The sequence below is a fragment of the Podarcis erhardii genome (assembly GCF_964252035.2).
Source record: "Podarcis erhardii genome assembly, chromosome: Z".
Lineage (NCBI taxonomy): Eukaryota > Metazoa > Chordata > Lepidosauria > Squamata > Lacertidae > Podarcis > Podarcis erhardii.
The window spans coordinates 28,284,855-28,300,311 of NC_138504.1; the positions used below are offsets into that span (position 1 = coordinate 28,284,855).

The window sequence follows — 15,457 nt, forward strand, 5'->3', positions numbered from 1 at the left end:
AGGTTGCTATATAGCTGGGGGGGGCAGGGAGGGACAACCCCCCAGCAAAATGCCTGCCCCTCAACAAAAATTCTAGCTACGCCCATGTTGAGCATTGCTTTCCATTTGGGTGAAAACGGGCAAAGCAGGTGTCGAGCTGTTCCACCTTCTCTGTCACTCAATAGTATTGCTCCACTAGGGGGCTTACTAGTTGCTTGTTCTGCTTCTTGCTTTGAACAAAGCAGAATAAACCTTTTAAAGTTATTTTTAACCTCTTTCCTTCTGAGCTTTGGCTTGCCTGACTTCCTCCCTGCAACTGTTGACTACTCGTGTATATTCCTCATTCGTGATTTTCCCTTTCCTTCATTTCTTATACTTTTCCTTCTTAAATCTCAGCTCATCTCTGAGCCGGTTTCTTTAAATGCCTCCCACTTTTTTCCTTCTTGTTGGGATTGTCTGCATTTGTGCCTTCAGTATTTTACCTTTAAGATATGCAATAACAGATGAATTGAGCTATACATCAGAAAAAGCCTGTATAAGCAGAAGGGTCTGAAGCAAAGTACTGATGACCCCTGCTTAATATTAACAGCCAAGGAGTTGGACAGCCTAGGTGAGTGTGTACCAAAGACTTTCCCTTGTATCCAGTGCGCTGCATGCTGTCAGTGCAAGGATTCCACCACTAAATAGATGTGAGAGTGAGTTATGCTGTGCAAGAAGGAATCCTTGCACCAGCAGGACACTTACTTTGCACAGCATTGAATATGAGTCCCTATTTCTCATAGAAGGTGAACGTCATGTTCAGGGGATGTATGCTAAGAGAAGGCAGTAGGTGAACATTCTTGTCTGGAGGCTTAGTAAGGGCAGCCAGCTAGGCAGAGTGGCATTCTTGAAACTCCCCATTGGCTCTGTATTCCTGCAGGTTTAGACACCACTAATGGGGAAGGAAAAAGTTATACAGCAGGATTTCTATATGACCAACTGGGAGCTTTTAATGGTATGCAACAGGTGCTGCAGTGGCGAAAGTGAAGATAAAAGAGTCATGGTAGCCAAGAGAAAGCAAAAGGGATGACAGGAGTTTGCGTGTGCCCTAGAGTGAGGGACAGCCCTGGGAAATGAAAGTGAGGCAAAGCATGAAGCCAATCCAGAGTTAGTGCTGCTTCTTTGTGTTTCCGGACACATCTCCCTTCCATTGGGCAGGGTGTCTCATTAGCATACTACAGCGGCAATTATTATTTTTTGTACTGAATTTTTCAAAGGGGAAAAGTGACATAAGCATCTTGCATGATTTGTTAGGGAGGAATGTATGCAAATGTAGCGGTATGTTCTCTCTCTAAAAGTTTCTGAAGCTTTGATAAAATTTTCCTCCTCTTGATATATTTGCAGTTGACATTGGTAATCAAGATGATGGACCAATTCCTGGGTAAATTTTATTTTATTTTTGTAATTCAGAGTCAAATGCATTTTTTTTGGGGGGGGGACAGTTGCAGTACATTTGCCAGGATGGTTTACATACTGTTACCAGCCACCCCTTTGGAATGAGATACATTGGAGACTGTAGTATCTTTTAGAAATATGGTTTATTTATACATATTTACACCTGAGTTTAGGTGGAGGGAATGCAGAAAATTACATCCCTGTAGTGTATCTTGTTGCTCATCTCATAGCTTCAGAAAGCTTTGGTCCAGAGCAGAAGCCAGGCATGACCCCTGGTCTCTTGGTTCAGCCTCCTCCAGCCAACACCACATGGAGTTCTACTCCTCCATACTTCTTCCCCAAAACCTTGCTCAAAAACCTCTGTATAAAAGGACACCCCACCCCCCTGTATGGACATCACACCCTCTGTAACCCTGGCAACCTCCCCTACTCAACATTGCTAGTGTCTTTTGCTAACTAACAGCTGCATGGGAGAATAGAAAATGGAAAACAGTATGTATGTATGTATGTATGTATGTATGTATGTATGTATGTATTTGGTCTTTTTTGCTGATTGTGGTTACCAATCACTACTCTGTTGCCTTGCCAGACTGGCTGATCATTGTGACTGAGATGTGTTTTGAGAAGGAGCCAACATAGGTTCTATTCTCTGTGTGTGTGTGTGTTCCTTGTTTATCAGGGACACAGAACCTCATCCTTTAAAAGACATTCCCAAGGAGAAAAAGATTGTCAGTGATGAAGAACGAGAATTATTACAGCAAGTAAGTAGTATGGTATAATCAAGCTGAGATCCAGTGCTCCTCTGTTGTTTAGATCTCCCAACTCCCATCAGCCCCGGACAACAACATACAGGTGTGCTACCCAGGGCTGATGGGACTTGGAGTCCAAAACATCTGGAAGGCACCAGGTTGGAGATGGCTGGCTTAGAAGAATGGTTTAGCTCTTTGCCAAGCTTAACAGAAGTAGAGGAGACCCAGAATGGTTGGGCAGTTGTTCAGTTTGCTGGCAAAATACAGTCAACTATCTCATAAAGGTAGAGTGCTTTTGCATTGCATTGCATTTGTTTATTTAAATCAGGGGTTGGGGAACCTCAGGGCAGAGGCCCAAATGCAGCCCTCTAAGCCTCAATACTCTCCCTAGCCCATATCTCTTGCCTAGCTGCAAACACATATCAGCTTACCAACCATGCTTTGCCCTTTATTGCTTCTTCCTGGCTGGGATGGGTTCTTGAACTTGGATTAATGCCTCTTGCTTGCCTGGATGGAGAATATAGAGCGGTGAGTGTGTATAGAAAGTAGCAAATGGTAAAAAAAAATATGCATTTGTTGCTATTCTTCCAGTCACCCGGAAGTAAATGTGGCTTTTCGATCAAAAAGGACTCTCTTTCCTAGATTTGAATCAACAGATAAATAAATAGCTGCCCATCCTTCTCAACTCACTCATCATCCATGATTGCTGGCACAAATAAATTAAAATAAATTACATACTTACAGCACAAGTAACCGAGAAGGGAGGGGGATGGTACCTCTTGAGCATTCCTATTTTGAAGTTTTATGTAACTAACTAAAAAAAAAAAAAAAGCCTCTGAATGTTTCTCAGGCTTAAGGCTGCAGTCTTAACCTCAGTTCCATAGGAGAGAGCCCCATTGAGTTACAGGAGAGTTACTTTTTGTAGGCATGGTTGAGATTTCACTGTGAACAAAGTCGAACAGGACTTAAAAGTAATGTCATGCCTAACTTATCAAATTTATTGCAATTGAAGGTGAGCTAACTTTATTGGGAACAAGCTAACTTGTGCTGCTGCTTAGGTATGTATTTTTAAAAACTGTCTTCTCATTGTGCATGTCTTCTGTCTCCTTCCTAGACCCTTTCAGGTAGAGAAGACAACGAGGAAGACAGTGATAGTGACAGTGATGACTACATCCAAGTAATGATTGGCAATATCACAACAAGAAGGCCATCTTTCATGTACGTCTGCAGGTGTCAGAATTCTGCTCTTGGTTTTATCTGTGGTTTTGTTTTCTGCTATATTTAGAAAGAAAAGGGGAAGAAAGACTAAATAGAGTTGTATAGCAAAAATTAAAAGATTTACCGGTAGTAGTGGACCTTGGTCTGAAAAGTTGGAAGACTCCTGCCATTGATGGTCCATGAGAATACCATGGCTGATGGTATCAAAGCCAATGAGAGGTCTAGCAAGAACTTAGCCACACTCGCCCCATCCATTTCCTGATAGAGGTCAAACATCAGGGTGACCAAGATGAATTCTGTCCCAAACCCAGGTCTGACCCTAGATTGGAACAGGTTATGGGAACCTTTAGCTTTCCAGTTGGAGCTGAACTAGAACTCCCATCATTCCTAGCAAGTATGAAAGTCATAGTTCAGTAAGATCTGTAATGCAAAAGGTTCTCCACACCTGGTCTAGATAATCAGTTTCCTTCAGGACTCCCTGCAGCTGCATTGTCTCAACCTTCTCTAATATTTTGCCCAAAAGGAGAGGGAAATCTGTGACTTGATGATAGTTGTTAAATGCCATCAGGTCCAGGTTTTCCAGGAGTATCCACACCACTACATCAAACGAAGACACACTCACCAGACCTTGAACTCATCCCTCTGGCTAACTTTAGTAAGCCATGAAGCGCAAATGAATTATAGCTGGAAGGGAAAAATTTGAAGCACACTTTGAGTACTCTCTGAATTTTCCCTTTGCAGGCCAGCTTAAATTCAAGATGGGCTACAAAGGAAACATCTTCCTTAGTAAGTGTGGCTTAAACTTAAGAGTATGCTCTCAAGTCTACCTTTGAAGTTTGAAGTTTAATCACCTGGTGTCAGGTGACTGACAAGTGGGTGGTCCTGCCCACCTTTCAAAGTGATCCACAGTGAGTGGGGAGCTGGATACAGTCCCCCACCCCAGCTTCAGTGCAAGTTTGAAGGGCTTGCTTGAACTGCAATTGCCAGTTCAGACATCAACATGGTTTGGTGAAAATTAGGAAGTGTTTGATTAAGCTGGGCCTGCAAAGAAAGGAGGGAGGACATAAGCTCATCACCATTCACCATGGTTTGGACAATGCTCTTCATAACTGTTCAACTGGCTTTTAGTGAATGTGAAGTTATAAAGATGTCATATGCCTTGTAATATGTCAGAACTAGGAAGTGATTAGACTTGCTACGTTTCTTGGCTGCCTTCTGCTTCTCTCCCTCACATCTTAGCCTGTCCATTTATTGTAGCTGCTCACTGAAGCCAAACCACAGTGCAATTCAGCAGAAGCCTGTTCCAGCTGTCTGATGCAGGCATGAAGGTAGCCAGGATTTTTGTTTGGGGGGCAGGCCTTTTGTTGGGGAGGGGGGCAGAATCTCAGTTATATATTTTTATTGATTTCTGGGGGGCAGCTGGCTCTCTCTTGGCTATGCCCATGAATGCAGATGTGTTTTGGTCCTTTCTCTCTCCCTTGAGAGCGCCCCAGGAATATGAGTCTAAAAAATAACCAAGGTTATGAAGCAACCACAACTGGTACTGGTCTTCCTATTACTCCCACTGGGCTTTTCCTCCTCCGAAGCAGTTAGTCAAGATGGGTCCTGTATAGCAGGGATGGAGAACCTCAGGCCTGCAGGCTGAATTCTGCCTGCCCTCCAGACCTTTCTGTTTGGCCCTCGGGACTCACTCCAAGCTACATTCCTGCTCCTCGGGCCCCACCTCTGACTGGTTCTGCTTAGCCCCTGCTAGAGTGCTTTGGTCTGACTTTGAGAGTGCCTCTTTCTTGGCTGGATGAAAGAGTGTGTAGAGAACCCCCATGACTTCTGCATGTCTGGACTGTAGCCTCCATTGCTCAGTACACCTTGTGTCTCTTGCCTTGCCATTACTTGTATGCAAAGCCCAGAGAAATCTGAGGCAAAAGTGGATAGCGGAGGCCCAAATGTTATACTGTTCATCCCTTGTGTGATAACCATACATTGCTGAGGAAGATTAGAAGAAGGAAGCCAGTGGCTGTGTTAGACTAATAGGCTTCCCTGTCCTGCCAGAAGATTGTACAAGTGAGGTTTTTCAAAGTCACTAAACTGTCAAAGCAACCTGGAAGTACAACTGAAGGAACTCTGGGATCAGAGGCAGATTGTCCCCACTAGCTAGACCTGAGTGCTAAATGAATAATAATAATAATAATAATAATAAATTTTATTTATATCCCGCCCTCCCCAGCCGAAGCCGGGCTCAGGGCGGCTAACAACACTAAAACAGTACAACATTATAAAACATTATAAAATGGATTAAAATGAATTAAAATCAAAATTGATGGCAACCATAAACTAAAGTTTTGTAAAGATTGCCAGAGGAGGGAGTCAGGCTGCGCCCTGACCAAAGGCCAGGTGGAACAGCTCTGTCTTGCAGGCCCTGCGGAAAGATGTCAAGTCCTGCAGGGCCCTTGTCTCTTGTGAGAGAGCGTTCCACCAGGTTGGAGCCGCAGCCGAAAAAGCCCTGGCTCTAGTTGAGGCCAGCCTAACCTCTCTGTGGCTTGGGACCTTCAAGATGTTTTTATTTGAAGATCGTAAGTTCCTCTGTGGGGCATACCAGGAGAGGCGGTCCCGTAGGTACGAGGGCCCTAGGCCGTATAGGGCTTTGAAGGTTAAAACCAGCACCTTAAACCTGATCCTGTACTCCACCGGGAGCCAGTGCAGCTGGTATAGCACCGGATGAATGTGATCTCTAAGCGAAGACCCCGTAAGGAGTCTCGCTGCAGCATTTTGCACCCGCTGGAGTTTCTGGGTCAGTCTCAAGGGCAGCCCCACGTAGAGCGAGTTACAATAATCCAGTCTGGAGGTGACCGTCGCGTGGATCACAGTGGCTAGGTCAGGGCGTGAGAGGTAAGGAGCCAACTGCTTAGCTTGGCGGAGATGAAAGAATGCCGCCTTTGTTATAGCTGCAATCTGCGCCTCCATGGAGAGGGAGGTATCGAAGATTACACCCAAACTCTTAACGGACGGTGCTGGCACTAATTGCACCCCCGCAAGAGATGGGAGTTGCCCCCTCAGCCCCCTGTCGTCCCGTCCCAGCCAGAGGACCTCTGTCTTCGAAGGATTTAACTTCAGCCGGCTCCCACGTAACCATCCAGCCACAGCCTCCAAGCATCTGATCAGTGTGTCTGGGGCAGAGTCCGGGTGGCCGTCCATCAACAGATAGAGTTGGGTGTCATCAGCATACTGATGGCAGCCCAGCCCAAAACTCCGGACAAGCTGGGCGAGGGGGCGCATAAAGATGTTAAAAAGCATTGGGGAGAGTATTGCACCCTGGGGCACACCACACACCAAGGAGTGGCGGGATGACAATTCCCCCCCAAGCGCCACCCTCTGTCCCCGACCGGAGAGAAACGAGCGCAGCCATTGAAGGACTGTGCCCTGGATCCCCACGTCGGCAAGGCGGTGGTCCAGGAGTTCGTGATCGACCATGTCGAAGGCTGCTGACAGGTCTAGAAGAATCAGCAGCCCCGACCCGCCTCGATCCAGCTGCCTGCGGAGATCATCTGTTAGGGCGACCAGAGCCGTCTCAGTCCCATGACCAGCGCGGAAGCCGGACTGGAATGGATCCAGAGCCGATGTTTCATCCAGAAACCTACCAAGCTGTTCAGCAACCGCTCTCTCAATCACCTTACCCAGGAATGGAAGATTCGAAACCGGGCGGTAATTGGATAGATCTAAGGGATCTAATGATGTTTTCTTTAAGAGCGGGCGCACCACTGCCTCCTTCAGTTCCCCTGGGAATGTCCCGGTGCCAAGGGACAGATTGATGATATCCCCCAGGGGGGCCCGCACCTCGTCTGGACACGCTCTAATCAGCCAGGACGGGCACGGGTCGAGAGGACATGTGGTGGGCTTTCCAGCTCGGAGGAGTCTGTCCACATCGGCTGGGGATATCCGGTCAAAGTGGTCCAATACTGAACCCGAGGGCAGTCGAGGGGCCTCCAGTTCCTTTATTGTATCCAAATTGGCAGGGAGGTCATGGCGGAGCAACAAGACCTTCTCCGCAAAAAAGCTCGCAAATGCCTCACAGCTGTGTGTCAAATTGTTATTTAAATTTGGCTGTCCTTCGAGGGACGTTAAAGACCGAATTATACTAAATAATTGCGCCGGGCGAGAGCTAGCGGATGCAATGGAGGCCGAGAAGTAAGACTTCTTAGCGGCCTTCACTGCCATCTCATAGGTTTTCATAAAAACCCTATAAGATGTTCTTGAGGCTCCGTCACGGGCACCCCGCCATACTCGCTCTAGCCGTCTGAGGTCCCGCTTCATTTTCCGGAGCTCCTCGGTAAACCAGGGAGCCCGGTTTCTGCGGGGTCGCAGAGGGCGCTTAGGTGCGATCTCATTGATGGCTGCCAGGAGCTGGGTATTCCAGGCCTCAACAAGCTCAGTCAATGAGTCGCCAGGGGGAGAAAGGTCCCGCAAGGCTTGACGGAATCTATCAGGGTCCATCAGAATTTGGTTTAGGTGGAGGTTTAGGGAATTTGTAGCAGCTTTTTAGAGGCTGATGTCAGCAACAGCTTCTCTTGAGCACATGGAAGACCTCAGAATAAATTACCAGTATTCCCTCTAGTAGTTAATAGTTTAACTCTAACATAACAATCAATATAATAATTTCACAGCTAAGCCTATTATGCCTAACTACTAAGGAAATTTAAAGGCATTCTAAGCATCTAAGAGAGTGGGCAGCGGCAGGAAAGTATCCTATGGCGTAAATCTGTGTTATTGTGGGAGGGAATTCCATCAACCCTGCAATATTAAAAGCAAGGTAGCACAAATACCTGAATTTGTGTTTATACAAAGTGGGATTGGCGAAACTGTTTCCCTTTACAACTATAGTTAAGACTAACCATAGTTTAGTACAGTGGTGCCTCGCAAGACGAAATTAATCTGTTCCGCGAGGCTCTTCGTATAGCGGTTTTTTCGTCTTGCGAAGCAAGCCCATTGACAGCTTAGCGGATTAGCGCTATTAGCGGTTTAGCGGCTTTTAGCGGATCAGCTGATAAACGGCTTAGGGCTTAGGAAAAGGGGGGAAAAAGGGAAAAACCCCCACAGGAACTCGCAAGACATTTTCGTCTTGCGAAGCAAGCCCATAGGGAAATTCGTTTTGCGAAGCGCCTCCAAAACGGAAAACCCTTTCGTCTAGCGGGTTTTCCGTCTTGCGAGGCGTTCGTCTTGCGGGGCACCACTGTATTTGAATGTAATGGAATGCAAAAGCATTCCTGCTGCATAGGAGAGTGGTAGGTTGTCTGCATGAACCTGAGACTCATTCAATTCATGATATAGTTTATCCCTGCATATGAATGCAGTCTTAAGATGTCTTAAGTTTTTCTGTCTTTCCCCCCTTATCTGTTTCTTTAGCTAAGCAGCTGAAACCCACTAATTTTTTTAAGAAGGGGAAACAGAATAATTTTGACAAAAGCAACAACTTGTGATTGAACTCACAGATGGGAATAATTAATGTAACTGAAGCTAAATCCATTGGGGATTTTTAAAAAAGGAGGGGAGAGAAAAAAGAAACCCTGATCAATTTGCTCAGCAAATGAATGGATCAACAACAGAGTCTTGGCACTAAACATCTGTTTCCCTTCTTTCAAAGCCAAGTTGCAACCCAAAGGTAATGATTTAGATGCTCCTGGGAATATATATGGCTTACCTGAAGCAGACATGGATTTGGATTCAGCTGATGACAAACCATGGAGGAAACCAGGTGGGGCCTCAAAGTTTATTGTGGTCAATACTATCAGTTGATTTATTTTTTGCTTTGCATTTCACATCATAGGCCTGTGTGCAGCAGGAGTTACGGGGTAGATGGGAGGAGAGCATGATGTGTGATTTATAAGTGTGCTCCTCAATCAGACATTAAAAAATTACCCAGCTGCAAACATTTGGCTCATACTTCATTTTATTTATTGCCTCGTCTGATGTCTTCAGATTCATTCAGTTCTTGTCCAAGTGCTTTTAAGCATCTCTCAACCATTTGTAAGGAAATCTGTTTGCTTGTTTTTAATTTAAAAATGAAATTGAACCCGAGATTGTCAGGAAGCAGAATTCCGAATCCAGTGCCAAGTTCTGTGTCCCTCATGGAATCTTGGCAATGGATGCAGCTCTCTCACTGGAATGTATCCTGCAGCTTCCATGTGTTCTCGTTCCTCTGGGCCAAGTTGCATAAGTCCTTTGGGGTCCCCAGAACATGTCTGTGCTGTGTGCTCACCCCCATTTCATTGATTGTCAGGGCCAAGAACCAATCGGTGCCAAGCTAGAGTCATTCTGTTCTTGTAGTTGAATGTTGGGATAGTACCTGGGAGACCAGGGTTCAAATCTCCTCCCAGCCACATGAAGGCTCACTGGGTAACCTTGGGCCAGTCACTCCTCTTAGCCTAAGCTACTTTACTGGATTGTTGTGGGGATTGGATGAGGAGGAGATTTATGCAGATTTATGGGAGATTTATGCAGCCAAACATAACTGTATAATTACCAGTAAGAAAGGGGTTAAGGATCACAGAGTTCTTAATTGCTAGAGAAGACTCAGATTGGTCATGACCCCTCACCATTGGGGAGGGAGGATGCAAGGGTTATTTCCTGTTCTTCTCTCTCTCTGTCTTCTCTTTGAACCATGTAACTGAGCAAACATCTGAGGCTGGGGCTCCAGACTCAGTCTGTGTGTTTGAGGTCAACTTCTGTATTTTGTAACCAAGAATACATTACCTGTGTTGTTTCTGCTGTAGCATTGAACGATGCATGAGTGAGACCTCTGATTACTGTAAGTAAAACATTTAAACTTACTTAAGGTTGTGGTCTCTTCACTCCTAGAGGGGTAGAGGTGGGGGAGCACAATTGTCAGTGCTTAATACTGGTACATTTAAAGGTATAACAGCCTATATTGCCCATCCTTTGCAAACACTGCACATATATTTTAGTTTTAAACTCTACTGGGGGCTCTTTGGGCTAGACAGTGAGTCAAGCCCTATGCTTTTTTTGAATTTAGGTAATCAGCTATTGGGACTTCAGGATTAACTGTTATTCCCTAGTTATTTTCCAACACCATGTACAACATACATTGAGCTCCTTGGAGAAAAAACGTGGGATATAAATGCAATAAATAAATAAAATTGTCGCAAGCATATTGGCTGTTGAAGTGCTCCCAATTTACTAATTAAATATACTCATGTGCTTGGGACAAACTTTCAGGAAGTAGTTTCCTAGCCCTGGCAAGACCGTTGGGAGAGACAACAGAAAACGGTCTTTTCCCCTATGAATCTCTCTCAAATTTGCCTTTCCCTGGTGTAGACTCAAATAAGTGAAACATTTTGCAGAGGATAGCAGGGATAAGGGAAAAGAGAGAGTGGGGGAATTCTATCAGATGGTTGTGAAACTGGATTTTTTAAGTGAAAAGTTAAAGATGAGCCTCTTGGACAATTGCTGGGTGGGAAACTTGGCTGGCTGAATCATTAAAATCCCAGAACTAGAATGGCACCATTGTATAATAAACTGAAGCTCCGCTCTGAATTTTCCCTCTCTTCACTGGATTTAAGTGTGAAAGGTACAGACCAGGGATCTGAGCAAGTTAATTAACCTTGAAAGGCTGGTGAAAGGGTTAAATTTGGTAGACAGTGTAACTGGTGAAACTCATCTGCCAAAGCGTAGCAGTATCAGATATGATCTTGAAGTAGCTTGAACACATTTTTAAAGCTTCCAGTTACTTTAATTTATGGAAGTCTTGACTAAATCAAAAGACCCCCAGGAATATTTGCTCCTGAGGAGAATGTTTCGCTGATGTGTGTTGCAGAAAACATTGCAGCAGCAGTGTTATAACTGGATAATTGATTAGGCGTCCAAGCTCTAATCATTACATCAAATCAACCAAACCTTTAGTTGATTAATGAGGGGAAGCCAGTTTTAATCAGTGGAACTTTTAAGGACATACATATTTCCTTATGCAGGCTGTTTTGATTCTGGTGTGTTTCTGGACTAGAGGATGAAAAAGCTGTAATGGAAGCAAGAGGCTCAGGAAAGTTTGTTTCTGCCCTTCCTTGCACAACTGTCTTGTAGAGTAGGCCAGTTATGGCTCAGCTGTCTGGTTTTTGCTGCCACCCCTCCTCCATAACATAAGTCAGGAGGGAGATCTTGGGACCCTCACTCAAACACCTATGTGGGGATTGCACAGATGTCTTCTAAAAGTCAGATAGGGAAATGAAGATGTCAACAGGACCCAGAAGAACAAGGAAAACTAAAAGGAGCATCTGTGGTTCTAATTTATCTCATCCTAAACTTTCTACTTGGGATCAGGTGAGTAGCAAGGATGGTCAGTTGCAGGATTATCTGATGGGGGTGGGATGGATCCTGATGTGAGAGAACAAAGGCTACATAGCACAGTCCATTTATAAGGGGCTCAGGACCCCCATTTGGCAGGCAGTTTCCAGCAAATCAGAAGTCTGGCATACTTGCCAGGCAAAGATTAACACTCCACTGAGATTAGATGAAGGTGGACAATTACTGCCCAGATTCCTACCCCCACCCCAATCTTTCTGTGATACAGTCTGAATCATTTTGTTGACGTAGGTTGTGTTTTGGCTCCCACAAGGCAAATGGAGCAGCAAGAAACCAGGCTTTTCCCTCACAGAAGCAAATATTAGAGATGGCTTTTCCTTGTGACACTGATTGGTTTGTCTTTCACTTCCTAACTTATATCAGAAAGACATCTAAATTGGGGCTATGCTAATGTACAAAATATATTCAAGTGTAGTTGGCTATTACCAATTCCTTAAATCAGTTGGCAGCCCTGGCGTTTTACATTGCAGCTTGGATTTTCTCCCTTCCTTTTTAACTGAACCAAAAATATAATTCTGGCACAATAATAGATCAGGCAATGCTGTGAAACTGAAATGCTATTTAATTCCTTCTGTGTGATTTGCTTATATAAGAGAAGTTAGATACTTTAGGCATTGATTTCTATAGTCAAACATTAGGATGGCAATGTTCACATGCTGATGATCCCAGACTGATTTGGTTAATGCCCCCAAATTAAAGTATTCCTCCTTTTTTTTAGACAAATGCAATTAAATCATGACAGGGCCATTCACTGATGTGCCTTGGAGCTTGTTACAAATACAATTGTGGTTTAGTGGACTCAAATACTCCCTCCCATCACCATGGATTTATTCTGTTTTTTCAAAGTTTGCTTTTGGTAGGATTGTCTCATTACCATGGTTTCCAAATCTATTTCAGTCCATAGTTAAGAGGCTAGTCCTGGTCAACCCAGTACTTTTTTCAGGTGGAACTCGGTTCCAGCCCCCCTCAGCCATTGCCATTATAAGAGAACAAGGGAGACGTTCATGGTGAGTTCCATCACCTCATTTTCTAGAAAATTAGCACAGGTCAACCACTAACTGTGGAATGTTGTGCCTTGGTTCTCAGAAATTCACCCGTTTTTGTCTGGGATTATGACTGTTAATGAGAATGCTGATATTTACTGTAATGAAATACATTTTGTCTCTGAGGTTGCTAGATTGTTCCAGACTTTGATACTTCCTTTGTATCCCACCACAACATATAATAGCACCACAGCCATGTTAACCCCAGAGCTAATTTTTTTGAGGATGTTTTAATTTTTCTATGACTCAAAGTCTGAAATGATCTACATATGCAGGAGAATGAAGTGGTAAAGTAGACAATACAACTTTGGACAGTGAGCATTTATGAATGCTCCTCTGTAAGTAGAAAATTAAGTAGAAAATTAATGTATCAGCAGCTTCTGTCTATGCTAGTTTTCTCTCTGTGTGTAGATTGCTCTGCTGTTTTTAAAACATAGGAACACATTTTAAAATGAGGCCCTCCACTGCAGACTGAAGTGGGATGACGCATTCTCCCACCTCGAGATTCTGCCATCTCGTTCTACTAGGTATATGGAACCTGCCTCATTCATTCATTCATTCCCTCCCAGGTGCTGACCTTTCTGATTACTTCCATTATGGATTCAATGAGGAAACATGGAAAGCCTATTGTGAAAAGCAGCGCTGGTTTCAACTTGGCTTGAAGTCATCCGCCCCTGTCAGTGCTGAAAACCAGATCAAGGTAAGTGGTGGAACTCAGGTGTACTGGAGGCGGTTGGAGGATGGATGACAGCTAACAGACTGAGGTTGAATCCTGATAATACAGAAGTACTGTTTTTGGGGGGGGCAGGTGTAGGGGACATCCTGGTTCTGAATAGGATAACTGTGCCCCTGAAGGACCAGGTGTGCATCCTAGGAATCATTTTGGACTCGCAGCTGTCCATGGAGGCGCAGGTCAATTCTGTGTCCAGGGCAGCTGTCTACCAACTCCACCTACTTGCCTGCAGGGTGTCTCACCAGAGTGGTGCATGCTCTGGTTATCTCCCTCTTGGACTACTACAATGCGCTCTATGTGGGGATACCTTTGAAGGTGACTTGGAAACTGCAATTAATCCAGAATGTGGCAGCTAGACTAGTGACTGGGAGTGGCTGCCGAGACCATATAACACCAGTCCTGAAAGATCTTCATTGGCTCCCAGTACGTTTCCGAGCACAATTCAAAGTGTTGGTGCTGACCTTTAAAGCCCTAAACGGCCTTGGTCCTGTATACCTAAAGGAGTGTCTCCACCCCCATCATCCAGCCCGGACACTGAGGTCCAGCGCTGAGGGCCTTTTGGCGGTTCCCTCCCTGCGAGAAGTGAGGTTACAGGGAACTAGGCAGAGGGCCTTCTCAATAGTGGCAGACTTCCTGTGGAACACCCTCCGATCAGATGTCAAGGAAATAAACAACTATGTGACTTTTAGAAGACATTTGAAGGCAGCCTTGTATCTGGAAGTTTTTAATGTTTGAAGTTTTAGTATGCTTTGATATATGCTGTAAGCTGCCCAGAGTGGCTGAGGAAACACAGCCAGATGGGCGGGGTATAAATAATAAAATTATTACTATTATTAATATTACTTGGAGGTACACACACACACAGAGAGAGAGAGAGAGAGAGAGAGAGAGCGCACTCAGGTGTACTTAGCTTATTCATATATGCACGTGTGTGTGTGTGTATACACACACACACACACACACACACACACACACACACATTTATTTATTTATTTAATAATATTTTTATTCATTTTCCACAAAAGAAAAAACAAACCATTTTTTATACAATCAATTCACATTTTATCACACATTCATCTCTTTTTTTGACTTCCCTCAGCTCCTCTGCCAATCTTTCGTTTGCATCAATATTATTAACGCATTTCTTAACTTAGTATTGCCTTTAGAGATCTCCTTCCCTCCTCTTATTTTCTTTTTAACAATATTCCTCTATTTTTCACAGAGTCTCCTGAAAACCAACAAACATTATCTGTTCATCACATATGCCTTTCAGATAATCTGTAAATCTTCCCTAGTCCTCGATGAACTTTTGGTCTCGTTGATACCGAATCTTCCCTGTTAGTTTGTCCAATTCTGAATAATCAGTCAATTTCAGTCTCCATTCTTCCACCGTCGGTAATTCTTCCTGTTTCCATTTTTGGGCCAGAAGTATTCTCGCTGCTGTAACTGCGTATTGAAAAAGTTTACAGTCTTTCTTACTTATCTCATTTCCTACCAATCCCAATAAGAAGGCCTCCGGTTTCTTATTAAACGTATATTTCAACATCTTTTTCAATTCATTATATATCATTTCCCAGAAGCCTCTCACCTTTTTACACTCCCACCACATATGATAGAATGTCCCTTCTTTTTCTTTATATTTCCAACACTTATTACATGTTTTGTACATTTTAGCTAGTTTTACTGGCGTTATATACCATCTATATACCATTTTCATCACATTTTCCTTTAACGCAGTACATGCCGTAAATTTTAGTCTTTCATTCCATAATTTTGACCATTCATCATATTGTATATTATAACCAAAATCTCTGGCCCAATGTATCATTACCGATTTAATCTCTTCATCTTTTGTATACCACTCCAGCAACATTTTATACATTTTAGACAAATTTTTATACTCATTATTCAATATCTCTAGTTGAAATGTTGAT

The 15,457-nt window shown here is 43.9% G+C and overlaps 1 protein-coding gene across 1 annotated transcript in view; it reads left to right on the plus strand.

Moving 5' to 3' along the window:
- Positions 1–15,457, plus strand: part of LOC309333502 (uncharacterized protein) — a 37,815-nt gene that overhangs the window by 2,079 nt on the left and 20,279 nt on the right. The window contains exons 2-7 of the mRNA XM_081847128.1: positions 1,363–1,399; positions 2,093–2,174; positions 3,277–3,384; positions 4,866–4,920; positions 9,016–9,126; positions 13,360–13,490. Of these exons, the coding sequence (XP_081703254.1) occupies positions 1,363–1,399; positions 2,093–2,174; positions 3,277–3,384; positions 4,866–4,920; positions 9,016–9,126; positions 13,360–13,490 (524 nt within the window). The remainder of the gene's footprint in view (positions 1–1,362; positions 1,400–2,092; positions 2,175–3,276; positions 3,385–4,865; positions 4,921–9,015; positions 9,127–13,359; positions 13,491–15,457) is intronic.